Source organism: Podarcis muralis, chromosome 7, assembly GCF_964188315.1.
Source record: "Podarcis muralis chromosome 7, rPodMur119.hap1.1, whole genome shotgun sequence".
In the NCBI taxonomy this organism is placed as follows: domain Eukaryota; kingdom Metazoa; phylum Chordata; class Lepidosauria; order Squamata; family Lacertidae; genus Podarcis; species Podarcis muralis.
In genome coordinates this window covers 13,595,783-13,622,981 of record NC_135661.1, presented here as the reverse complement: position 1 = coordinate 13,622,981, position 27,199 = coordinate 13,595,783, and the positions used below count along the sequence as shown (strand labels likewise).

Genomic DNA, 27,199 nt, shown 5'->3' with positions numbered 1-27,199 from the left:
GGTTGCTAACTCTGTCCCAGCTAAGAGTTCAGACACAGGCTGTGGTGCTAACTGAGGGTGGAGATGAACCAGGGGAGGGAGGAACCCGATATGCAGGAAAGTGACTCATGTTCTGCTGTGAAAGGGCTTTGGGTAACTGTCATGCTTCATTCATGAAGCCACAAGCAGGCCCAGTTTCTTCAGCCCTTGCTGCAGTAGGAAGTGATCTAAAGGCCTGTGGCTCCCCCTCCAAGGCTCTCTGTGCTTCTTGGGATTGATCCTAAATCTTAGCTTGCTCACCTATGCTTAATGTGTGGACCGTGGTGGGGCAACCGCCAGGAAAGTACCGTAACTGTCAGAGCTCCTCCTCTTTAGCATTTTAAGGATAGTGTGAAACATTAATATGCCAGGATATATTGGTTGTTTGGGGTCAATTTATCTTTCAGAGGGTGCAGAGGATTACTACTACTACTACTATTATTATTATTATTATTATTATTATTATTATTATTATTATTATTTTATTATATGAGGCTCCAGAGAGCTCAAATTAACCTGAAGCCAAAGAGCTGTGTGGCTCTCCAAGCAACAGCAGTTCTCAGATGGGGTTTTAGCTGTGACTACAACTGTGCCAGCCCCACTTTTACCAGCCCACAATATCGAATGTTGATTGGGCTGCAGTCAGCTTTCAGCCACATGGGACACATGGCTCTGGGATCCAGTTGTTCTCAGGGTGTGGGTGTGCAATGTGTTTCTCCACATGGTTTCCCTAATTGCTGGCCACTGACTTCTGCAGGACAGTGGGTTGGTGGCTGCATCCGAAGGACCGGGCGAGTGACGCATGGCTTGTTTTGCCGTCTTTCTCCATACTTATCCCATGAGCATTTCTGCGGCGTTTCCAAATGGGTATTCTTACATAAGGGCTTTGGGAGGTTGCTCCGCAAACCTGGGATGCATTTGAGAGGCGGCAGCACAAAGTTAACAAGCACACTATTGTTCATCTTTGCCGTTTAATAGCAGAGCCACAAGCACCACATGTGATTCCTGTGTTTTTAATTTGGCAATGTTTCCTTGATTTTGCACAGAACAGCAGAAGGCCAGATTTACAAGAAGAATATGACACACTTCTTCCCCCTTGAGTTGGCACTGTGGAAATACTCTATAACTCCTAGCATGGGACAGGCTGGTTGCCTTGAAAGATATGTGAATGGGAGGAGGCAAGACTTACAGGAAGCAGCCTGTCTTCCAATAGGTGTACAACCCCTTCATACTCAAACCGGCAGAGGATTGTGAAAGCCACGCCCAAAGTTCCTGTTCTGTGTCATTTTTGCTCCTACATGTGTAGAGAAATGTGGGTTGTTCTGCAAGCACGTCTTGCCCTGCCCCTCGGTTGTTTGCGTCATCACTGAGATGGGGTGGCAGCAGCTGTGCATTTGGAATTTTTGCATTGTATTGCGTAGAGAAAGTAGAGGAAAGTTTTTCTCCCTCTCATAACAGTAGCATCTGACTAGCCCCTCCAGCTTTCTTAGGCAGTTAAGCAGAAGAATTTGTTTATTGCATTTATAGCCCTCCTTTTTCTCCAAGGAGTACATGGTTCACCCCCTCCACATTTAATCCCTACAACAACCCAGTGAGGTAGATTAAGAGGCTGTAACTGGCCCAGGGCCACTCAGTGAGTTTCATGACTGAGTAGGGATTTGAACCCTGATCTCCCAGGTCCTAGTCTGACACTCTAACCACTACTCCACACTGGCTTCCTGGAGTACCTCTGCTATGGGGCAGCTATATGAATTAATTAAGTAAATAAATATCGGAAAAGCAAAATGTAACTCAGAGAAGGATCTGAAATATTTTCCTTGAAGCTTGAATTTGTTTTATTCTGGATTGCTTTGTTGGTGTTTCAATGTGTTGTGAACCACTTTGAGATTCTTTCCTGAAAACATAAAGCAGTATAGAAATTAAATGAATAAAAATAACAATAATAAATATCACGGGGGGGGGGGGGAATGGTGCCTTGAGATTCCTAGGTTTAAGGTGCTATTTGGCAACTAGATTATATATCTGAGTTTCTAACACTGCTTATGTTCTTATGGAAGCCTCAGGTGCTGGTGGGCTGCTCTTCCAGCTCACACCAGTGTGATGCCCTCTCATTGCTTCAACTTGTGTGCTATGACACACACTTGTGGCCGAGAAGGCTCTCTAAGAGGCAGCCATTGCACAGGCTGCACCTGTTCGAATTTCTTCCTTGGGAGAGGGAGACTTTCCGCTCCCTGGGTGTCAGTTGACCATTCATGTCTCCCTTTCCCTCCTGCGCAGGGCAGCTTTTTCTAAGCCTTGCCTTGTGTTTGCTTAACCTGGCAGGCTCCGGGGTTTTTCTGCGTTCAATAATTTCCTCCTTGGAAGTTGCCCAGACTAAGCCGCAGCAAGGACAGAGTTTCCCCTTTCATTGACATATATTGTGTCTCTGTGGAGTTGCAGCATATGGAATTTGAGATCTGGATGACCTCAACCTCTAGCTTAGCTTTGAGCTCTTTCAGCGGTGGGGATCTTTTCTGTAAAACTAAACATTGCTACCTTGTGTCATGAGGGAGGAATTCAGAAGCCGAGGCCTGGGCAAGATCTGGCATTCCTTGACCCGCCTTCCCTGTGAGTCCTGCTTTCTGGACTCTTGCCTCGTAGCCCTCCAACTTCCATGCTCTTGCCCTCATCTTCTGCCCTGACTCGTGATCCCCAATGGCTCTCTTTTGTGGAAACCCGGATCTGTGAGGCAGAATGCACGGTGCAATTATTAAGCAAATATTTGCACGGCTGTTTAATGACTAGCCCTGATATGAAATCAGACAAGCAAGCTGGATCAGTTCCTCTGTGAACCACATGCAGTGGTGCGGTCATTAATTTCCATGAATCTATACTGAATAGGAGGGACGCGGGTGGCGCTGTGGGTTAAACCTCAGCGCCTAGGACTTGCCGATCGCATGGTCGGCGGTTCGAATCCCCGCGGCGGGGTGCGCTCCCGTTGCTCGGTCCCAGCGCCTGCCAACCTGGCAGTTCGAAAGCACCCCCGGGTGCAAGTAGATAAATAGGGATCGCTTACTAGCGGGAAGGTAAACGGTGTTTCCGTGTGCTGCGCTGGCTCGCCAGATGCAGCTTGTCACGCTGGCCACGTGACCTGGAAGTGTCTGCGGACAGCGTTGGCTCCTGGCCTCTAGAGTGAGATGAGCACACAACCCTAGAGTCTGTCAAGACTGGCCCGTATGGGCAGGGGTACCTTTACCTTTACCTATACTGAATAGAGCCTAGCTGTATGCAACAAAGGCAATCTGCACCTGCCTTCTGCAACCTGGCGCCCTCCAGATACTTTGAACTACAACTCCCATCCGCCCCAGTGCTATATGGCCCTGCTAACTTGTAGTGGCTTTCTGGGTGCCCTCCGGATGCTGTTTGTTACTTCCCATCATCCTTGAGCACTGGCCATGCTAGATGAGATTGGACCTGGGACCTTCTACATGCGAAGCAGGTGTTCTGCCACTGAGCTACAGCCCTTCCTCTCATACTTCTGTTCCTTTACCCGCTTCTGTTCCCCACTCAGCCTCTGCCAAGCTGGTGGGCCAGACAAGATGTGGCCAATTGTCCACATTGCCCAATACCTTTTGTAAGAAGAACAGTTTGTTTTTCAATGTTTTGTTGTTAGAACAGGAAAAATTCTCAGTGCTCAACAGGCTCTTTTGCTAACTGTAGAGACAAATGGATCAACACTCGCCCCTACTGCTGAGACTTCAGATGGTGCAGATAGGCATGGTTTTATTCTGAGGGCTCACTTTAAAAACACAAGCCTGTCTAGTGCAGAACCCTGCTGTTGCAGTGTGCAACCACTTGCTGTTTCTGGGAAGCCAGAGTCAAGCCCCACAGCAGCGTTTGCCCCTGCTGTGCTTGTCGGCAGCTGGTCTTCAAAGACATGCCGCCTCCTCCAGTAAGGGAGGCAGAATGTAGTTGTGTAAAACATTGGCCACTTTCCTAGAGGCATATACGGTAGATCCCATTCTCAGCTTTCCAGCTTCCACTATCTTTTGACGTGGGCAATAAAATGCATCGTGCCCTTTTCTCCTCAGGCAAGATGGCCCCTGGCACACCCAGAGGCTCCCAACCAGATTCCAACCAAGCAGCGGCTTCTTGCAGAGCTGATGGGCAGCTCTAGGTTTCGTCAGTCTCTGAAAGGTTCCGTCTTTATAGCGTAGCACATAAAAGGACAAGCTCATTGGAAACACAGGCCCATGTATAACAGCAGACCTGTTGCAACAAGCTTTCCTTGGATTCGGGGAAAAGGGTCAGACTTGCCTTGTGGCTCTCTCACGGCATCTCTGAGGGGGGGGTCTGTGGTGGACTGAGATCACCCAAGACTCGAGGATTAGTGCTGTCGAGATGTCTCTTTCAAATGCCAAACTGACTTGGCTTTCCCCTCTCCTCCCCCAGATTGACAAATACCTCTACCACATGCGGCTTTCAGATGAAACCCTGCAGGAGATCTCAAATCGGTTCCGGAAAGACATGGAGAAGGGCCTTGGGGCGGATACCAACCCTACAGCCTCCGTGAAAATGCTGCCGACGTTTGTGAGGTCTACCCCAGATGGAACAGGTAAACAGCCACCACCCAGGAAAGGGTTAAATTCCTGAGCTCTGGGACCCGTCTTGATTGACAACGCTCAGCTATGAAAGATCATAGAACCATGGCCTTGGAAAGGACCCACAGGGTCATCTAGTCCAACTCCCTGCAATGCAATGGGAGGTGACGATTAAACAGGAGAGTGTCTCTGAGCACGTGCCAAGTGTTTTTTCTTCCCTGTAACTGAGATGGTTGGCAGACAGGCTTCTCTGCAACCACTGGCCACTTTCTAAAGAGACAAGCCTGACCTTCAGCATCTGAAGCCTGCTGTCCACAGAGGGTGGCGTGAGCTTCCAAATAACTCTCTTCCTTTCCGGCCTCCATTGCTGGTCTCTTGGCTCTCGTCCACTTAATAGTTTCAAGTTCAAGAAAGAAAACAGTTTTTAGGGAACTAAAAGTAATTTAGGAGGTTTTTATTGATGTGTTTGTTTTATGCCCCACCTTTCCTCAAGTTCAAGGTGGCAGACATGGTTTCCCCCTCCCCATTTTTTCCTCACAACAATCCTGCAAGGTAGGTTAGGGTAAGAGAAGGGGACTGGCTCAGGGTCAGCTGGTAAGTAGGGGAATTCCCAAACCGCGGTGTCTCCCAAGTCTTAGCCTAACACTCTAACCACTACACCATGTCTTTTGCCTATGTGTTTGTGTATGCACACATATATTATACATAGACACACTGGATTTGCTCACTGTTGCCTCTGGTCTGACAGGTTTTGCAAGTTTTTGAAACGATGGGGAAATGTGCAGAGCCTCTTCACCTAGAGGCGAGAGGGCAGTGAGCCTGCGCAGTCTGAGCAGATGTCCTACTATTCTGTGTCCCCTTCAGCCCTGCAGAAAAGCCCCCCGCCTCCCCCCCCCCCGCCATGGTCTCTCGTGGACTGCACCTCTGGGATGTTAGGTCTGAATTACTCTCAGGCAACAGGGGAACAGAAAGCCTTTCAGTCAGCACCAAAGCTGGCTTCAGTCAGGGAAGTTGGATTGTTTGATGGTTAGCAGCCAAACTGACCCCCTGAAGTTCAGGAAGTCATGGGCTGGGAGCCTCCAGCTTATCTGCCAGCTCTTTAGTGGGACGTTTCCTGTAAACATCCTTTCTTGGCTTTCTGCTGTTTCCTCAACCTGGTGTCTTCCCAATGCTTTGGGCTTCCATTCCCATCAGCCCTGGCAGTGTTGCTGTGCTTCCCAAGTCATAGGATTGTAGAGTCGGAAGGGAGCCCCAGGTCATGTAATTGAACCCCCCTGCAATGCAGGAATCACAGCTGGTCACTCCTTGTTTTCATGGCTGGGGTGGGAGAGATTTGTCACTCAATACTTCAAAGGTTTGCACATGCGCTTAGGTCCAGTAAAGAGACCATTAGGGACCTTTGCCCGTCTCACAAGGACAGAGAGCAGAAATAAAAACTGTTAAAGCAGGTTGAATGTGGTATGAGGCAGGGCGCGATCACTGAACTTGTTAGAATCAAAGAATTGTTGAGTTGGAAGAGACCTCGAGGACAAACCGATTTCTGGCTTATATGTATTCTTTTGTAGTAAGTTAGCTTAATCATTGTTACTGGGGACCAGATATACAGCGGACGCTTGGGTTGTGAACGTGATCCGTGCGGAAAGCATGTTTGCAACCCGCAGCACCGCATCTGCGCATGTGTGGGTTGCGATTCAGCACTTCTGCGCATGTGCAAAGCTTGATTTAGTGCTTCTGTGCATGCGCAAGTGCCGAAACCCTTAAGTAACCCATTCCAGTACTTCCGGGTTCAGTGCTGTGCGCAATCCGAAATCACGCAACCCGAAGCGTCTGTAATCCAAGGTATGAACTGTAGTAGGAGATATGTGCCAAAACCCCCCCCCCATTTTTAGCTATTATAATATTTGCAGCAGTCATAAGGTTAGACACTGTTTCATGACCATTTCCCAGAATAACATCTTTTCGATAAACAAGCAGAAATATTTCAGGTGCCAAGGGTATATGAGCTCCTAAGGTGCCGGAGATATTGGCCTGAGCCGATTTCCATAATATTTCTATTTGAGAACAATTCCAAGAGATGTGTATGTAATCTGCATTATTCAGTTCACATCTCCCACCCTAATTTAGATATTAAGTTCCGTTTATAAGGCGTTGAATACCATTGATGAAGGGCTGCAAAATAGTTTTCCTTTAGGTCTGCTGGAGTTAGAATAGATGTGGGGCAGGGGCATTTTGCAAGTGTGAGAAGGTGAGCTGAGCATCCTAAGGAAAACGGGAGAATTACAAGGCTTGGGGCTGAAGAGCAGGCTGGGATATTTTCGTCTTGCCAACTTGGCACCAGGATCTTGACTTGGCACTGGGCTCTTGTGTTCTCGGAAAGGGGCTGACGGCTGGTCAGAAATGTCCCCTGCATTTGACCCCTCCACATGTTTCTGCTGCTACCCTCCACCCTCAAAACAAGGCCTGGGGAGCCTGGGTTTGGGGCCAGCTGGCTCCTAAGAATTGCCTGGATGAGAACCCTGAAGAGAGGCAGCTCCCTGTCTGGCTGGAGGAGCAGGCTGCCCACGTGAATTGTTGCAACACTGGAACCTCCTCTTGAGTTGGCAGAGAGACCGGCCCAGAAATGGGGAAGGGTCATCTGGAGGTGGACGGGCCAAGGAATGTGCTGCTTCTGCAAGGCGCTCCAGATGGTTATCTAGGCTTGCAAAGCAAGAAGGGAGAATTTCCCCTCGGGAAACCAAGCTGGGAAGTTTTTGTAAATGGGGTGGGGTGTGGGATGGTGGAACAGGCTGATGACCACCACCACCCAGAAAAGGGCTCACTGAGCCAGGTCTGAGCTCCATAACCTGTGTGGATCACCAAAGCTCAGCTTTGAAAGATCACAGAATTGTTGAACTGATGAGTCAGAAGGGAGCGAAAGGGTCATCTAGTTCAACCCCCTGCAACGCAATGGGAGGCGACAATAAAAAGGGAGAGTCTCTTTGAGCATGCACCAAGTGCTTTCTCGACATGTAACTCAGACTTGTCAGCTGACACGTATCCCTCAGCTGCTTTCTAAAGAGAGGGGCCTCTGAAGCCTCCTGTCCCAAAAAGATGGAAAGGACTTCTTTCAAATAATCTTGTTCCTTTCCAGTCCCCTTCGCTGGTCTCTCGTCCCACTTGATTGCTTCATGTCTGAGACAGAAAATAGTTTCAGGGAGTTGAGTTGGGCCTTGAGTTGGCAGGGGAACAGTCCCACGCATGAGGAATGGTTGTTTTAAGACAGACGAGGATCAAGGAATTTGCTATTTCTGCAAGGAGTGTCAGGTGCCTATCTAGGCTTTTAAACAGCAAGGGAGAATTTGCCTCAAGAAACCAAACTGGGAAGTTTTTGTAAATAGGGGTTAGGGAAATATGTCTCTCTCTCTCTCTGCTCTCATTTGAGGGCATTTTCAGCCATATCATAGAATTGTAGAATTAGAAGGGACCCCAGGGGTCATCTAGTCCAACCCCCTGCATTGCAGGAATCTCAACTAAAGGCCATCCAACCTTTGCATAAAAACCTCCCATGAAGGAGATTACACAACCTCCCGAGGAGACCGTTCCACTGTTGAACAGCTCTTACTGTCAGAAAGTTCTTCCTGATACTTTCTTGTAACTTGAATCCATTGATTCGAGTCCTATCCTCTAGAGCAGGCATAGGCAAACTCCGGCCCTCCAGATGTTTTGAGACTACAATTCCCATCATCCCTGACCACTGGTCCTGTTAGCTAGGGATGATGGGAATTGTAGTTCCAAAACATCTGGAGGGCCAGAGTTTGCCTATGCCTGCTCTAGAGCAGGAGATAAACAAGCTCGCTCCATCTTCCATGTGACAGCCCTTCAGATATTTGAAGATAACTACAGCATCATTTCTCAGTCTTCTCATCTGCAGGCTACACATTCCCAACTCCCGCAACCATTCCTCACAAGGCTTGGTTTCCAGACCCTTGATAATCTTAGTTGCCCTTCTCTGCACACCTTCCAGCCTGTCAATATCCTCCCTAAAACTGAACACAATACTCCAGGTGTGGTCTGACCAAGGCAGAATAGAGCAGGACTATTGTTTCCCTTAACTGGGACACTAGACGTCTGTTGATGTGTATGGATATTTATTTATTTATTACATTTCTACCCTACATTTCCTCCCAGGAGCCCAAGGTGGTGTATATATAGTTCTCCTCCTCCTCATTTTATCCTCACAAGAATCCTGTCAGGTAGGTTAGGCTGAGAGTGAGTGACCAGCCCAATATCACCCAGTGAGCTTCATGTCTGAGTGGGGATTTGAAGCCTGGTCTCTCCTACTGCCTCCAGCTGGGGGCCTATTTGCTGCCTGGGGTGAAGAATGGGCCAGTGGCCCATCTGGTCCAGCGTCCTGCTCTCAAAATCCCTACAAGATCCCCTACAAGCCCACAGGCAAGGCTGCGGTTTAGCTAACTTTATGGTGCTGCTGCAGGAAAAAGCAGGCCCATGATATCTCCCATGGGGAAAGCAGAGCGGATCTCTGCGAAAACACAGCCCTAATTCTGCACTTTCCAAGAAGATGACAGACATGCAGCGGGCAGGGGGCTTAATCCCTCCTATGCCTGCCAGGCCTCCTTGGCAAAAAGTCTCTTGATGTCATCTGCTGCCCACACCCAGCAGGATCCACTTTCAGTTTAAGAATCTGGCTGTGTGTGTGTGAGAGAGAGATAAAATGGCAAAGGGGGATGATTTGCTGGGGGGCAACTGTTTGGGGAAGGGTTAAGCAATTCTCCCACCTCATATCTAGCCCACTAGTTCTCCCTGGCACCAGCCCCTGTTTCTCCTTTGCAGTCTCGAGTTCTTCTCTCAGAGACCAGGGACACACTGAGCCTGGGTGCTTGGACATTGTCATAGGAGATCTTGCCAACACGATGAGGGTGATCCCCATAGGAAGCTGAACTTATCTACGGCGGGAATCCTTGCCATGAGAAGGGCTGTTTTGATGCTTTCCTTGCCAGCTGGCCTGCAACTCTGAAGCAGGAAGGCGGTGGGAGAACTCTGCATGGATTCAGCCCAGGCTTGGGGCCAACAGGGTTCTTCCTCTCCCCTCCCTGATCTGGGGTGGGTTGCCGAGGCCCCTGGTCAGAGAGTATTAATTTCGTATCTCCTGCTTGCCCTCTTCTCTTCTGCCTTCCTTTCATAACTTGCATGCTGTGGTCGGAATGCAGAGTGACTCTCTGGTGTATCGGTTTCTGGGCCCCCACATTGATTCCTAGGAGCAAGATCCTTTGCAGGATTTCTTAAATCGAGGATTGCAGAAAACACTGAAAGAGATGTTGATACGTACATCAGATGGGTTTCTAAGCTTTAGCAGGGTGCAGTCTGTACATGTCATAGAATCATAGAATTGTCGGGCTGGAAGGGGAGTCTAGTCCAACCCCCCACAGTGCAGGAATAACAGGTAAAGAGCCCCCGACAGTCCCATTTCTCATGGATGCAAGCCCCCCCATGTACAGTGGATTGATGTCAGTGAGGAATGGGGTCATGGCAGCCTCTAACTGATGTCTGTTTGGTCTATTGTCTGCACGAACACCATATGGCTAGAGCCCTCTTCACAAGACCTGGACCTTCAGAATCACAGAGTTCCTGGACTTGCCAACTTCCCTTTTCTGCAAGGAGAAGTGGATGCTGAGAGAGGCTCTTGAGAAGCCAAAATGACCCTGCTGGATCAGACCAGCGGCGCACCTAGTCCACCATCCTGTTCTCACAGTGGCCAGTCAGATGCCTATGAGAAACCCACAAGCAAGATTCAAGCACAAGAGTCCTCTCCTCTCTTTGGTTTACAGCAGCTGGTATTCAGAAGCTCTGCAGCCTCTGCCTGTAGAGGCACAGCCCAGGCCTCATGGCTGGTAGCTTCTCAATAAATGTCTTCCGGCAGATGCCCAGCCAAATCTAGTTCACCATCCAGGGCTTCTTACGTCAGTGAGTGAAACAATCCCTATCTTTTCTTTTTTTCTTTTCCCCTGCAGAGGAAGGTAACTTCTTGGCCTTGGACCTCGGTGGCACAAACTTCCGGGTCCTGAGAGTCAAGGTGGCTGATAATGGCAGCAAGAAAGTAGAGATGGAGAACCAGATCTATGCTATCCCTGAGGATCTTATGCGGGGCAGCGGAGTGCAGGTGAGTTGAGCTGCCTCCTCTTGACCATCTCAGGAACCTTTTGGCACCATTGCTCTTTCCTCTTAAAAAAGGAAGCTAAATCAGGGACGGTCATACTTCCAACGATGGGGAAGCCGTGACGAAGGACTGCAGAGAAAGGACCTCAGCAACCACGCTTAAGTGGCTGTTTAGATCTCCTGGGCCCAGGACAATTTGGCTTTAAATGGGAAAAGCAGCACCTTGACTTGAGCTTGGAAACAAGCTTGTCATTTGAGGGTACAAAATTGTCACCTGGTCCAGTCACCTGCTCAGACACTTTGCTTGCCTTCTCGTTAATTTCACACGATTTGTGATGGCTTCTTGGTCATTGTGCAAATTCTCAACTCTTAGGGAAGCTGTTTAGAAACAGAGGGAGTTCTTAAATCGCACTGTTTCCTTGTGATAAAATGTTTTTGGGGAAGCTGATAGGATCCAGATTCATTTTCGAATCCTTTGACAAACGATTTCCAAGTCATTCAGGTTGAGCGGCAGTACAAAAAAACAAAACAAAAATAGTGTTTGCAAATTTTCTGCTCCAAAAAAGGGTCCAGAATTCTGCAGTTTAGAATGAATGTTTTATCGTTAGACTCCAGCTGCCAAGTTCTGGTTTCAATGGATGTATATACTGTGTGTGTAGTATAGAAATAAATAAATCCTTTTTTTTTATAATAATATTTATTAAAGTTTTACAGTAGTACAAAAGAAACAAAAAGAAAAAAGAAAAAATAAGATACAAAAAAACAGAAAAAATAGAATAACAATTAAAAACAAATCAGTATTTCCATATCTTAACTGTTGTTCACTTGTTTCCCGGACCTCCTCACACCTCCCTTTTTTGCATCCCAAATCAATTAATTAATTCAGCAAATCCTTTCCTTCTTTGTTCTTATCCTAATCCTTTTTCTTAGTATATTTTTACTTCAAATTCCCATCTATTAACAATCCATTTTTACATAAACCTTAATAACATTACTGCTAAAACCACTTAACTTCATTCCAACATCATTCTAACATTCATTAATTTTGCAATATTTCTGTAAATAGTCTTTAAATTTCTTCCAATCTTTTTCCACCAACTCTTCTCCCTGGTCTCGGATTCTGCCAGTCATCTCCGCCAGTTCCATATAGTCCATCACCTTCATCTGCCATTCTTCCAGTGTGGGTTAGAAATAAATAAATCCTGATGCCACCATTGTCTGACTACAGCCAGCCTTCCTAAGTGTGTGTCTCCTTCTCTGCCCCTCAGCTCTTTGATCACATTGCTGAATGTTTAGCTAACTTCATGGAGCAACTGGAAATCAAGGACCAGAAGCTCCCTCTGGGCTTCACTTTCTCCTTTCCTTGCTCCCAGACCAAACTGGATGAGGTAAGCTTGCGACTCAAGTTCTCCTGGGATTTGTGAGAGAGATGGTAAAGGCTCCAGGAATTCTGGAGGATTTCCTGCTTTAAACTTTGCCTCCTCCATGAATTCAATTAGGAGGCTTTGGAGAAGCTAATTTCTTGGCACCTGATTTGCAACATATGCGGGTAATAATTCTGGTCTGCCCCGTAGGTCCATTGTAAGAACTTACTAAGATGATGTACATGGAATACTTTCAACATTCATGATATTAAGAATAGTTAACCCATGAGGAGGGTGTGTCAGGCACTTTTTGGAGCTCGGGACTTTTGTGTAGAGGAGAAATGGCTGTTTTGGCTGATAGAAACTGGGCTGGCTTCCCATTAGCAAATGGAAATGTTACGATGATTATTTTATTTATTTAATAGAATTCAGTACATCACTTGATTGTAAAAAAACCCAACCAACCCTCAAAGCAATTTACAAAGAAAATAAAACAATACAGCTATCAGTAAAAACAACTCTTTAAAACATTTAAAAGATAGAAACAGTAATAAACTAAAAACAGATTAAAACCTACATTAAGCTTGCCTAAGCAAAAACGTTTTTCTCAAGTGCTGTAAAGAGTGCACTGAAGGATGTCAAGAGGCAGGGAGTTCCAGAGGACAGGTGCTGCTACACTGAAGGTTTGAGTTTTTACAAATGCAGAACAGGTATTAGGTGGCACCTAGAGCACTCCCAGCTCTGCCAGTTGAAGTGGCTGAGTGGGCATATGCGGAGCAAGGTGATCTCACAGGTTTTTATTGTGATCTTTACCCACTCTTCCCAGGGCTGGTCCCAGGGCAGGTTTGAAATTCAGTATTCAAAAGTTGAAACAAATTACAGTCCCAGGAGTTGGGTGGCGCAGGTAAGTCCCATCTTGCTTGGGGATTATGTTCCAGGGAAGGCACATGTACACAGAAACATGTATACTCAAGCCATTCCCTTGGAACTGCCTCCTTCTTTATGGGAAAACCCCACGCAAAAAGTGCTTCTAAGCTCTCTGCCTTCCATGCATTTAATCTGAGCTATTTCAACCGGCCAGCCTGCCTTCAACTGTGTAAAGCTGAAATGGCACAAGTTAAAGGTGCATTAAGTTGTGAGGTCCCTGTGTTACAACTACGGTGTGGGAAAGTTCTCTCTGCTTTGGAGCCTGAACCTCTGTTTCTCTCCCCTGGCTGGCCTGCAGTTCCTTATTTCCTTTCCTCTTATTCTCAAACAGAGCGTCCTCGTGACGTGGACCAAGGGATTCAAATCCAGTGGTGTGGAAGGCCGGGACGTTGTGGGCCTCTTACGGGAAGCCATAAGAAGACGAGGGGTAAGCTAAGCCTGTTGCTGTCTCTAAGATAGTTTTTGTGTGTGTTGTTAATATTATTACATTTACCGTGTATACTCGAGTATAAGCCAACTCGAATATAAGCCGAGGCACCTAATTTTACCACAAAAAACTGGGAAAACTTACTGACTCGAGTATAAGCCGGTTCACCACACCACAAATCTCCTGGTGGGCCGGAGTGCGTGTGTGTGTGTGTGCACGCATGCGCACACGGCAGAGGGGGCTTCTCTCTCCCCTCAAGCCCCTCCTCTCTCCCTGCCCCTCTGCTGCCGAGAGGCAGAGGCTGGTGACAGCAAAGGCAGCGGAGGAGGAAGGGGCAGCCCAAAAGGGACTCTCACTCAAGTATAAGCCCAGGGGGGCTTTTTCAGCATAAAAAAATGTGCTGAAAAAGTCGGCTTATACTCGAGTATATACAGTATACCCCCCATTTTCCTCCAAAGAGCTAAAAGGTGGCATACATGCCCCTCCTCATTTAATCCACACGACAACCCTGTGAGGTAGATTAGGCTGAGAAACTGTGACTGGCCCAGGGTCACCCAGTGAGCTTCAGGGTTAAGTGGGGATTTGAGCCCTGATCTCCCGGGTCTCGGGTGGCGCTGTGGGTAAAAGCCTCAGCGCCTAGGGCTTGCCGATCGAAAGGTCGGCGGTTCGAATCCCCGCGGCGGGGTGCGCTCCCGTTGTTCGGTCCCAGCGCCTGCCAACCTAGCAGTTCGAAAGCACCCCCGGGTGCAAGTAGATAAATAGGGACCGCTTACTAGCGGGAAGGTAAACGGCGTTCCGTGTGTGGCTCTGGCTTGCCAGAACAGCGATGTCACGCTGGCCACGTGACCCGGAAGTGTCTCCGGACAGCGCTGGCCCCCGGCCTCTTGAGTGAGATGAGCGCACAACCCTAGAGTCTGGCAAGACTGGCCCGTACGGGCAGGGGTACCTTTTACCTATGACCACCTCACTTTGCCCGCTCTAGAGCCAGGCAGCTGAATTCCTTTCATTTCCCCCAGTGTGTTGGAGGTGGCAGAGTGCATCCATGGTTGCCTATGGCATTGATGGCCAGGAGATGGTCGCTGGATGAGCAGGAGCGATATGCTCAGTTCTTCGGCCATGCCCACTCCTTGGTCCTCTCTGGCTTCTCCAGGGAGGGCTTGACCTGCAACCTGGAGAGCCACTGCGGGTCAGTGTTGACACTCGCTCAGCTAGATGGGCCATTTCCACAGGAAGCTGCCTTCTCCCGAGTCTGAGCATTGGTCCCTCAAGGTCGGTGTTCTCCTCACTGGCTCTGCAGGATTCCACACAAGAGTCTGTCCCTGCACCACCTGGAGATGCCAGGTGGACACAGACAGTGAACCGTACCATGTCATAACAGACACCAACATGGCGGCTACTCCATACGCCTCTCGTATCAGGCAGCTGCCACTGAATACCAGTTTCTGGGGGGCACAAGTGGGCAACTGCCTCTGCCCTCCAGCCCTGCTTATGGGCTTCCCAAGGGACTAAAGGGGCCTCTGGCCTGATCCAGTTGCAAAGCTCTTCTTGCCTCCTCCTGAGCTTGTCAGCTTGGTGGAGTTCCAGTTTCTCCTTGCACGGGGTGGGGTGGAGGCCCCCATTGCCTTCCAGATGCCACATTTTCTTCTTACTTTTTTGGAGCCAGGACATCCCTAGATGTTCATGGTGCCTCAGCCTCCCTTGTGCAAGGTGCCTTGGGGGCTGGGGACTGTGGTGCAGTGTGAGCAGGGCCTGGGACTGACCCATCCAGACAACCAGCTCTTTCCCCACCCAGTTTCTGGAGCCTCATCCTGGAGGGGTAAAGTGAGTGGGTGTTTCTGTTTGCGTGGGTGTGAATGAAGTGAAAAGCAGCACAGTATATGCAGAAGAGATTTAAATAAGAAAGAAGAAAACCTGAGACACTTAGGAAAACCAAATCACACATTGCACAGTGGAGAGGGGGTTCTATGTGCCTGTATCTGTGGTATAGAAGTTAAAATCCCACCAAAGAGCATATAATTCTTTGGAATCCTCTGAGTCTTTGTGTTAATTTATGAGTTAATTTTTTTTCAGCTAATGCCAAACTCCACATATTTTAATACCAAAGCAAAAGTTGCACATCCTGTAAGGTTTTCCATTTTGGGGCAGCTGAGGTTCTGGCAGCCACCGGCCTCCAGGTCAGGAGTCCTTGAGAACTGAAATATTTCAGTTGATCACCCCCCCCCCCACACACACACACAGAAGCTGGAATAGAATATTTGAGTATTTTGGACATTTCTTGACAAACCATTGTTCAGAATTTGCATCAACGGTGGCCTTTTCCAACTTCCTGCTCTGTAGGACTTTGAGATTGATGTTGTGGCTGTGGTGAATGACACCGTTGGGACAATGATGACCTGCGGCTACGACGATCACAACTGTGAAATCGGGCTGATTGTTGGTAAGAAGTCTGCAGGGAGAGGAGGGCAGTGACATTTTCCCCACCATTGGAAAGCACCTGAATTTCCTGCGTACCTGAGGCCAGCCTGCTTCTTACGTTATAAGTAATATTTGTACACTACTTGTCTGTAAAACAAAACAAAACAAACCTCAAAGTGGCTTACAATTAAGATAAAACAATAAAATTAACATTCAGAAGAATTAACAACAATAATTTAAGACTTTCAGAAAATAACAATAGACTAAAAAGAGGTTAAAATGCAAATAAACTTTCAAAACATCTGAATAGGCTTGTCTGAACAAAAATGTTTTTAGGACACACTGAAAATAGTACAGTCAAGGTGCCTATCTGGTATCAATAGGCAGGGAGTTCCAAAGTGTAACTACTGTCAGACTAAAAGATTGAGTTCTTACAAATGCAGAATGGGCATTTTGTGGCACCTGTTGCATTGCCAGTTCCAACGATCAAAGCAGTTGAGGGGGCACATGTGAGGTAAGGTGATCTCATAGCTCAAGTGGCCCCAAGTTGTTAAGGGCTTTGTATACTAATTGTAACACCTTGGACTTGATCCAGAAGCAAGCCAGCAACCAGGGCTGATCTCTGAGCACAGGGGTTCAATGCTGACACGGCCACACTCCTGTCAGCAATTGCGTTGCAGCATTCTGCATTAACTGCAGCTTCCAGATCCAAGTGCGAGGGAAGCCCCACACAGAGCGCATTGCAGCAGTCCAGATAGTTTGATCCCTCCATCTCACACACTGTCTTTTGACCTGCCAAAAATATGTCTTAGAAAGTAGTGGCGGCTTTTATTTAGTCTCTTCTGGCACTTTGCTTGCAGTCGCAGAGCCCCATGAGTGTTCCGGGCCAGAAAGGCCAGGAAATAAAGCAGGGGCAGAGGAATCATAGAATCATAGAGTTGGAAGAGACCACAAGGGCCATCGAGTCCAACCCCCTGCCAAGCAGGAAACACCATCAGAGCACTCCTGACATATGGTTGTCAAGCCTCTGCTTAAAGACCTCCAAAGAAGGAGACTCCACCACACTCCTTGGCAGCAAATTCCACTGTCGAACAGCTCTTACTGTCAGGAAGTTCTTCCTAATGTTTAGGTGGAATCTTCTTTCTTGTAGTTTGGATCCATTGCTCCGTGTCCGCTTCTCTGGAGCAGCAGAAAACAACCTTTCTCCCTCCTCTATGTGACATCCTTTTATATATTTAAACATGGCTATCATATCACCCCTTAACCTCCTCTTCTCCAGGCTAAACATGCCCAGCTCCCTTAGCCGTTCCTCATAAGGCATCGTTTCCAGGCCTTTGACACCGTCCAGCCTCCAGAAGCCAACCTGGCCAACAGCCAGGGACGGTGGGGGCTGTCACTCAGCGGCACCTGGAGAGCACTGTACTGGCTGCCCTTGAAAGTAGGAAAAGGGTGGGAGGCTCCAGCTGCAGGTTTTCCACTCTCACAGAGTCTCCTAATCTCTCTCTCTCTCCCTCCCTTTAGGTACAGGTAGCAATGCATGCTACATGGAGGAGATGCACCACATTGACCTCGTGGAGGGCGACGAGGGGCGCATGTGCATCAACATGGAGTGGGGAGCTTTTGGCGACGATGGGGCCCTGAATGACATCAGGACCGAGTTTGACCGGGAGATTGACATGGGCTCCCTGAACCCGGGAAAGCAGCTGTAAGTCCTGTGCCTCAGCTGCGGTTTTTTTTTAAAAAAATATGAACCCTGGGTAGCATCAGCAGGGCCTGTTGGGTCAGGGAGAAAGGGCCCCTTTTGCCCAGCGTCCTGTTCTCACAAATGCCTGTTGTAGGAAACCAGCAAGCGGGCTTTGAGCACAAGAGCTTCTCCCCTCCTGTGGTTTCTGTCAACTGCAGTGGGGCAGGAGAGCTGAAAAATAATCCACATCTGGCAACCAAAACGGCCCTTGGGTTTCAGCTAGAACGTGGGTAGACAAGTCTAAAAAGCAGGGACACAAATTTTCATAGCGGCTCATTAATCAGAACTAATGTATCTCGCATTGGCCCTGGAAGTGTATGCTCCATTCTGACTAAACTAAGGCTCCTGATGTGTATTTAGCTCTAGGAAGGCTTGCCTAAATAAAAAAGGTTTTCAACATGCACTGAAAAGAGTACAGTGAAGGCACCTGCCTGGTATCAATAGGCAGGGAGTTCCGAAGTGTAGTGCTGCCACATGAAGAGATTGCTTGCTTGCAGGTGTGGAATGAGTCTTGTGTGGTAGCTGTAACAGTGCCAATTCTGCAGATCAAAGCAGTTGAGAGGGCGTGTCTGAAGTAAGGCAATACCGCAAGTAAACTAGTCCCAATTTGATTTTAGGAATATGCTTGCTGGCTTAAAGCAGGATATTTAGCTGGTACCAAACAAGAACCTGGGAAGTGCAGTGAAAGTTCTGCAGAGGGTTACATGGTTGTTGAGCACTTCCCCTGTCCAAGGGCTCCATTTTCCTTGCCGGGGGGAGAGGCACAGGATGTATGGAGGGGCTGTCATTTTCACAACTCCTTTGAGGGCTGAGCTCCTGCCCTACGCATTCTTGCCACCATATGCAACCCAAACTATCCATCAAACCCCTTTTCAAGTTTATGGTGTGTTGGAGCTTCAGTTTCTGCTGCTGCCCAAACTCAGTCTCTCGCTCTCTCACCTTGGGGTATGTCACAGGTTTGAGAAGATGATCAGCGGGATGTACATGGGTGAACTGGTTAGGCTCATCCTGGTGAAGATGGCCAAGGAAGACCTCCTCTTCGATGGGAGACTCACCTCAGACTTATTGACGACGGGACACTTTGAGACCAGATACGTCTCTGCAATTGAAAAGTGAGTGAATGGGCCTTGCCTTGTGTCTTCCGTGCTCCTAAATCTGTAGCTTTGGAATAGCCAGAACAAATCCCCCTTGGTGTTTTCCCCATGTGCCTTCTCCGGAAGTGGCTGACTCACTTTTTCTCTGATTGACTGCAATCAGCACAAGGGCTGAGACAGGCGTCTCAGTGGCTGAAAAGCTCCCCTTTCACGCTGACTGGGTGGCCCTGGGATGCTGGGGACAGGGAGCCTGTTTCAGAAATAGTAAAGGACCTTTGACTCCCCACGACCCCAGAGCACCCCCCCCCTCTGCCGTGCAGGAACTGCTGCCTCTTACAGAACCCCTTTGCTTGCTCTCCTGGATTTGCAGGGAGAAGGAAGGCCTCCTGAAAGCCCAGGAGATCCTCACGAAGCTGGGCCTGGAACCCTCCCACGAAGACTGTGTCGCCACCCAGCGCATCTGCGAGATTGTCTCCACGCGCTCGGCCAACCTCTGTGGCGCTGCCCTGGTGGCTGTGCTCCGGCGCATCAAGGAGAACAAGCGCGTCGAGCGCCTGCGCTCCACTGTTGGAGTGGACGGGACGGTCTACAAGAAGCATCCTCAGTAAGTGGAGCAAGCAAAGCAGCCTTCATAGCAATGGGGTGTGGGGTTAATCGAAAGCAAGTCCCTTGCGTGCCAATCCTAGAAGGAGAAGCTATCCCAGAATGCTCCCTCAAACATTCCTCGTAAAGTGCTTGGTTTGCAGCAAGGGCAGACTTTTGGTCTTTCAAATTTCACCAGCGAGGCCAAAATCCAGCTGCCCCCACCTCTCACCTTTCATTCTGCATGTGCGCAACATGATAGTTGTTGCACCCTGTGGCACCCAGTGCTGGGGAACTGGTCTCACTGCCCTAAATCTGCCTCTGTTTCCACACCCCCCCTTTTTTTTAAGAGATATTTATTCAAGTTTTACAAAAAGAAAACGTAAGTTTACAAAATAGAGAAAATTATAACAACAATTAACAAACTAAAATTATAACAACAATTAACAAACTAAAAAACACACATAGGAAAAAGAATAAAAAAGGTACAAAATACAAAAAACAGGTAGCTGAAAAGAAGAAATTTAAAAAGAAAATATATCCATTTTTCAATATCTTTGAGCTCATTTACTTGTTTCCTTGACCTCCTCACACCTCCCCTTTTTGTATTCCCATTTACAAAGACATTTCAGCAAATCCTTACCCTCTTTCATTTATCTTTACTCTATATCTTAACTTATTATAACTGTATATTTTCATCCATTATCCATCCGTATTTACGTGTTCTTATTAATCTTGTAGCCAATACCACTTATTTTCAATCCAACATCATTTTAACATTCATTAATTTTACAGTATTTCTGCAAATAGTCTTTAAATTTCTTCCAATCTTCTTCCACCGACTCTTCTCCCTGGTCTCGGATTCTGCCAGTCATTTCTGCCAGTTCCATATAGTCCATCACCTTCATCTGCCACTCTTCCAGTGTGGGTAAATCTTGTGTCTTCCAATACTTTGCAATCAGTATTCTTGCAATCAGTTATCTTGCTCTGTTTCCACACCCTTGATCACCTTGGCCCCCGTCCTTTTCACACCCCCAGCTTATCCAGATGCTCCTTCAACTTTGCTCTTCGCTGGCTGTGCTCAGGGAGTTCATCCTTCGGGGAGGGAATCCATGGTCCTCCAGATGATGCTTTCCCTGTCTGTGATTTCTGGATGTGCCATGGATGTGTTTGTAATGGTCCTGTTCTACTCCCTTGCCTTGCACAGCTTTGCCCGCCGCCTTCAGAAGATGGTGCGCCGCTTCCTGCCCGATTGCGACATCCGATTCATCCGCTCGGAGGACGGGAGCGGGAAAGGCGCGGCCATGGTCACCGCGGTGGCTTACCGGCTGGCAGCCCAACACAAAGCGCGCCAGAAGATCTTGGATCCTCTGAGACTCAGCCGGGAGCAGCTCCTGGAGATAAAGAAGAGGATGAAGGAAGAGATGGAGCGGGGCCTGGGCCACGAGACGCACGAGGAGGCCACCGTGAAGATGCTGCCCTCTTATGTCTGCTCCATCCCAGACGGAACAGGTAACGTGGGTTGAAGATCGTGGACAGTGTCCTTGGCCAAATCCGGTTGGCCACTTGTGTGCATCACTTGTACTGGAGCAGGACTTGGGAGACACGGTTTCAAATCCCCACTGAGCCATGAGCAAGTCGCAGCCTCTCATTCTAGCCTACCTCACAGGGCCATTTTGCGGATGAAATGGGCAGGAGAACTATGCGCACCACATTGGTCTCCTTGGAGGAAAGGTGGGACCTAATAATAAAAGTAATTAATAATATGACCCCTTTTGGCTTATGGCATCAAACCGTGGGGGTGTCAATATGTGGCACAGTGGTTGTGGCGGCGGCAATTCTGGCCTCTTTTAATGGGGTGGGAAATTATGCTGTTTTTCCAGAGTGCCATTAATTTACCGCCGCCTTTCAAAAGAGGACTGGAGGATTCCTGGAGGACAAGGCTATCAAAGGCTGCTTGTGGCTCTGCCCAGCCACTGCAGTTGGAGGTAGCTTCTGAATACCAGTTGCTGGAAGCCACAGGAGAGGAATATTGTGCTGGCATCCTGCTTGCAGGAGTTCGAAAAAGTCTCTGCCAGACACCTTTAGGGAGCAGATCACTACTAAGTCTTGTGTCTGAATTTGCTGGTGTCAGAAAGCTTTCTGTTCTGTCGACCTATTTCCCTCCCTCTTCCCCCTCCTCCTCAGCAAATCCTTTTTCTATGGACCCCGTGAAACTGTTGGAATAAGAGACATGACTTTGCACGGGGCAAATCTGGAGCGCAATAACATTTTGCTTTAGAAGCTCTTGTTCTTAAGAACGTAAGAAGAGCCTACTGGACCAGGTCGATGAGCCATGCAGTCCAGCACCCTGTTCTCAGAGTGACCAGCCAGATGCTTCTTATGGGATGCCAGCAAGCAGGGGCCAAGCACAGAGCGCTCTCTCCTCCTGTGGTTTCCAGCGACTGATATTCAGAAGTGTTGCTGCCTCCAAGACATGGCCATCCTGGCTAGTAGCTCTGTCCTCCATGAGGTTGTCTAATCCTCTTAAAGCCATCCCGGTTGGTGGCCATCACAGCCTCCTGTGGGAGGGAGTTCCCTAGTTTAACTCTGCAGTGTGTGAAGACATACTTTCTTCTGTCTGTCCTGAATCTTCCAACATTAGCTTCATTAGAAGCCCACAAGTTCAAATATTTATGAGAGAAGAAGCAAAACTTTTCTCTATCCACTTGCATAATTTTATAAACTTCTACCGAGTCATCTCTTACTTGCCTTTTCTCTAAACTAACAAATCACAAGCGCTGCAACCTATCATTTCCCTTTTCTCCACTGCCCTTTCTGGAGTCAGAAAGGAATTTTCACTTGTGCCAGGTTAGCCAGAGCAGCCTCTGCCAACCTGGTGCCCTGCAGATGGTATCTATCTCAACACCCATACGTATCTAGAAGGCAGGTCTAACACATCCTACCCAACTTAAAGAGACCACAAATAGTCCTCTGGGTTCAAGTGTCCTTGGAAGATGGAGGGGAGAGGAGTGCTGATGGCAAGTGTGTCTGTTTTTGGTTCAGAAAAGGGGGAGTTCCTGGCCTTGGATCTCGGGGGCACAAACTTCCGGGTGCTGCTTGTGCGCGTGCGGAATGGGATGCGGCGAAGTGTGGAGATGCACAACAAGATCTATTCGATCCCTCAGGACATCATGCAGGGGACAGGAGATGAGGTGAGCAAATCAGTGCAACACTGACAGGGATCAAAATGGGGGCTTTGACTTCTGAGAGGGTCAGAGAAAACTGTAGCTGAGCAGGAGAGCTCTTGGTTTGCGTGCAGAAGGTCCCCGTCAACCACAAGATCTTGTTCCACATGGCTGGGAACACCCATGGCAGTCAGAAGAGATGGTGCAATGATAAATGTCCAACCTGGTGGACCAGGGATGGGGATCCTTTTCTGGCCAAAGCACTGCCTTCAGGGCCTGTTATATCAGAACTCCTTTTTGCAGAGTCCCTTTTCTTCAGATAGTAAAGGCCCTGAGTGGTGTTTTTACAGACAACCCTAACCATTCAAGCTCAGTGCCTGCAATCTATGTGTCATTATTTACTTGAGACATTATTTGTTACATTGGATTTGCACTGTGACAAAGGCTGGGTCCCTTAGGCTGGGTCCACTTTCCCTGGAACGTCTCTCTTCACCAAGAAAAAAAGACATTTCTGCCTGAAGTGTTTCCTTGAGCACTTTGGGCAATGAACCTTATTCTAAGCCCTTGCTGCAATGGGGTTGTGCGGGCCGAATTAACTATGACATAAAATATGGTTTATTCAGAGAAGGGCCTCAGCCACACCCTGGAGCTTGTGCCTTAGTGCAGCGATGTGCATGCACTCCATGGAGACCGAGGCCATCCTAGCCTTTGCAAACATGGTGTCCTCCAGATGTTTTGGACTACAAGTTCCATCAGACAGCACAACTAATGGGAGTCGTAGTCCAAAAGCACCTGGAGGGCATCAGGTTGCTGGAGACTGGCTTATCCTCTTCCCTCTGCTGATCTCCCTCAAGAGCCCCCCACTGCCCTGTCCAGAATGCAGCCCTTATCCCATGATGAGGAAGTTAGTGGCTGCATTCCCAAGATTGCTTTAAATGATGTTGGTAGTTTGCAGAAGAACTTTAAATGCAAGATGGCGTCAAATGATGCTGGTAGTTTGGTTCAGGATAGAGAGCAGCTCGGTCCTGCTCACTTTGTGATGCCAGCAAGACCCACCTGAGCTGCTCAGCTGCTCTGAGCCGTTTTCTCCCGACTCCATTTTGCACTTCTGCCTTTCAGCTCTTTGATCACATTGTCCACTGCATTGCTGACTTCTTGGAGTACATGGGGATGAAAGGCGTGTCGCTGCCTCTCGGATTCACTTTCTCTTTCCCTTGTCACCAGAACAGCCTGGATGAGGTGAGCTTCGTTTGTCTTCTCCCTCCACCGTAAGTCATTCCTGCAAAAAGGACAAGACAATGTGTTTTACAACAAAGCTGGCTTGTTAGGCTAAGTGGAGCTATCAAATGCAATCTCTGGCAGAGATTTGGGGGAAAGGAAACTAAATGCTGGCAAAGTTTTCCTGCTAGCACACATCACGCTAAATCAGCCTTCCTCAATCTGGTGCCTTCCAGATGTTTTGCACTATTGTCACATTGGTCCCTGCATCGTACAGGCCTGGGTTGATGGAAGCTGTAATACAATCAGGAGGGCACCAAGATGACCCTAGGATACAGTTCTTGAATTGCATCCTTTTGCTTCACTGTACCCTTGACAATTTTGTGTTTGCATAACTTCTTTCTTCTCCTCCTTCTTCCTCCTCCTCTTCCTCCTCTTCTTCTTGTCTTAAGGCAATTCTCCTGAAATGGACCAAAGGTTTCAATGCTTCTGGATGTGAAGGGGAAGATGTGGTTAGCCTGCTGAAGGAGGCCATTCACCGGAGAGAGGTGCGTTCCTGTCAGACAAGTGTGACAAAATATGTAACTTGTGCCTCAGATCAGCCTCCATACCTGAGGATGGGGAAGCAGCCAATGTAACACTGGTTTTGAAAAGAGATCCTGGAAGTATCGGGCTGGTTAGCTTAACATCTGCCCAGGGAAAACTGGTGGAAAGTGTTGATAAAATAACCAGGCATATATAAGAACAAGCCCTACAGAAGCAGAGCCAGCATGGCTTCTGCAAAGGCAAGGCCTGTCTCACAAACCTATCAGAGACCCTAAAAATCTAATAAAATAATTTATTGGTTGTGATCAGAGGAGTACTGACCCAACAAGCAGGGACTGTGCCGTTGGAATGGCCTCTGCATGCCTAGTTTATTTTGTGTACTTGATCCTTGTTTTTGTGTTGGTGGACGTCACCCGCCCCCTCCCCCCCCCCGCTGAATTTTAGAAAGATTCTGGCTTTCATTCAGCACCTGAGACCAAACTCTTTGCTCCCTCTTTCTCAGGAGTTTGACCTGGATGTGGTGGCCGTGGTGAATGACACAGTGGGCACCATGATGGCCTGTGCGTACGAAGACCCCTTTTGTGAAGTTGGGCTCATTGTTGGTAAGGTTTCGTTTATTCATTTATTTAATGCATGGGACACGGGTGGCGCTGTGGGTAAAAGCCTCAGCGCCTAGAGCTTGCCGATCGAAAGGTCGGCGGTTCGAATCCCCGCGGCGGGGTGCGCTCCCGTTGTTCGGTCCTAGCGCCTGCCAACCTAGCAGTTCGAAAGCACTCCCGGGTGCAAGTAGATAAATAGGGACCGCTTACTAGCGGGAAGGTAAACGGCGTTTCCGTGTGCTGCGCTGGCTCGCCAGATGCAGCTTGTCACGCTGGCCACGTGACCCAGAAGTGTCTGCAGACAGCGCTGGCCCCCGGCCTCTTAAGTGAGATGAGCGCACAACCCTAGAGTCTGTCAAGACTGGCCCGTACGGGCAGGGGTACCTTTACCTTTTACCTTTATAAGTATGCATAAGAAATGTATAAGAAACACACAAATATGAATGTGTGTGCATGTGTGTTCACATGTGTGGTAGCCAGACCTGCTTTTGGCAACACCCACAGCTGTCTTGTGAGCACCATGCGGCTGGCAGAGGGTGAATGCAGCCCTCAGGCCCCAGAGGTTTGGCTGTCGCTGCTCTGGTCCTTGTTTAGTACCCTGCCCGCTTGCAGCAGGGTGTCCCGTCCCGTCCCGCCCCCCCCCCCCCCCGTGTGTGATGCTGACCTGTGTTGTGGCTTCCCAGGCACAGGCAGCAATGCCTGCTACATGGAGGAGATGAAGAATGTGGAGCTGGTGGACGGGGACGAGGGCCGGATGTGCATTAACATGGAGTGGGGGGCCTTTGGCGACAGTGGCTGCTTGGATGACTTCCGTACGGAGTTTGACGCCGCCGTGGATGAAAACTCTCTCAATCCTGGGAAGCAAAGGTGGGTGGGAGGTTTCCCCTCCTTCTCCTATGTGTCTAATACATACCAGCCTCCCATCAAGGACTCTCTGTAGGGGATGTTTCAGGTTTGCTAAAGTCCTTGTTGGCTAAGCTCCTCCCGATGTTCTTATGGAGGGAGGGTAAATTGCCTCTCCATGCTGATCATGTTTACCTCTAAACTGAATTTCCCTCGCAGCAAAAAAATAAAAATGAAATAAAAACCCCTTTCCCTTTACTGTCTTAGGTTCGAGAAAATGATCAGCGGGATGTACTTGGGTGAAATTGTCCGAAACATCCTGATCGATTTCACCAAGCGGGGCCTGTTGTTTCGTGGGCGGATCTCCGAGCGGCTGAAGACCAGGGGAATCTTTGAGACCAAGTTCTTGTCTCAGATTGAGAGGTAGGTTGGGGGCAAAATGGCGGGGGGGGGGACAACCTAAAGGCAAGAGCGGTTTGGAAGTAGAGCCAGTGGCCTCTCCCACCCTCTGGAGGTATTTAAGCAGAGGACGGACAGGCTGTCTGCTGGGGTTGTGGCCATTGGGGCTAGAGGACCTCCTGCAAACCCTTTGTCCTCTGAGGCCACGTTCACACGATACGTGTAAAGTTAAACCGTTACGGCTTCCCCAAAAGAGCTTGGGGAGCTGCTGTTTGTTACGGTGGGTGAGAGTTGTGAGGGGGCCCATATTCCCCTCCCCAAGTTACAATTCCTGGAGTGGTTTAACAACCAGTGGCGTAGCGTGGGTTGTCAGCACCCGGGGCAAGGCAAGTAATTTGCGCCCCCTATCCCGTGGATTTGCGCCCCCTAACCTATGGATTTGCCCTAACCCCAGATGTTGCGCCTGGTGCGGCCGGCCCCCCCTGCACCCCCCACGCTACGCCACTGTTAACAACCAGTCCCTCTTCCCAAGGAACTCTGAGAATTGTGGTTCTGGGAGGAGAATAGGGGCCTCTTAGCACTTATCTGTACCCTTAAGAAACTACAGTGTCCAGAATTCTTTGTGGGAGGTTGTGGCTGGTTAAAGTGGTATCATAGCGCTTTAAATGTATTGTGTAAATGTGGTCTGAGTCTTGTAGGAACTTTTCTGTGGAAGAGATTCCTTATGAGTCTTTTGGGTGCTGGACATCAGCACTGGCCAAAGTGTAGGTGGGAATGACAAGGCTCTGCAGGGCAAGGCGGAAGAGGAAGCAGTGTGTGAGATGATCCTTTGGGGAGCCTGCCGGGGCCATTGTAGAGCTGCATGGCTTGTTGGCGTAGCCTGAGAATCAAACATTGCACTGCACCATTACCAGCATCATGTGTTTGATTATATTTATTTCACAAGATTTATGCATACTTGATTGTTAAAAACCCACACCTCCAAACAGTTTGTGAAAAAGATAAAACAGCAAAATTATCAAGGAGAAAAATGAACAAAAATAAATTTAAACTTTTAAAAAGTTGAAATCAGATTAAAACTTTCTGAGCATCCGGGCAGGTTTGTCTAAACACAAAGGTTTTT

The 27,199-nt window shown here is 48.5% G+C and overlaps 1 protein-coding gene across 3 annotated transcripts in view; it reads left to right on the top strand.

Annotated features, from left to right (window-relative positions):
• Window positions 1-27,199, top strand: part of HK2 (hexokinase 2) — a 56,676-nt gene that overhangs the window by 25,766 nt on the left and 3,711 nt on the right. For 2 of the 3 annotated variants that reach the window (XM_077931234.1, XM_028741103.2), the window contains exons 2-17: window positions 4,450-4,612; window positions 10,607-10,755; window positions 12,020-12,139; window positions 12,942-13,019; window positions 13,374-13,469; window positions 15,807-15,906; window positions 17,406-17,589; window positions 18,585-18,740; window positions 19,093-19,326; window positions 20,512-20,816; window positions 22,350-22,498; window positions 23,591-23,710; window positions 24,142-24,237; window positions 24,738-24,837; window positions 25,518-25,701; window positions 25,945-26,100. In XM_077931234.1, the coding sequence (XP_077787360.1) occupies window positions 4,450-4,612; window positions 10,607-10,755; window positions 12,020-12,139; window positions 12,942-13,019; window positions 13,374-13,469; window positions 15,807-15,906; window positions 17,406-17,589; window positions 18,585-18,740; window positions 19,093-19,326; window positions 20,512-20,816; window positions 22,350-22,498; window positions 23,591-23,710; window positions 24,142-24,237; window positions 24,738-24,837; window positions 25,518-25,701; window positions 25,945-26,100 (2,390 nt within the window). The remainder of the gene's footprint in view (window positions 1-4,449; window positions 4,613-10,606; window positions 10,756-12,019; window positions 12,140-12,941; window positions 13,020-13,373; window positions 13,470-15,806; window positions 15,907-17,405; window positions 17,590-18,584; window positions 18,741-19,092; window positions 19,327-20,511; window positions 20,817-22,349; window positions 22,499-23,590; window positions 23,711-24,141; window positions 24,238-24,737; window positions 24,838-25,517; window positions 25,702-25,944; window positions 26,101-27,199) is intronic. The other variant, XM_028741104.2, reaches the window with a different exon arrangement.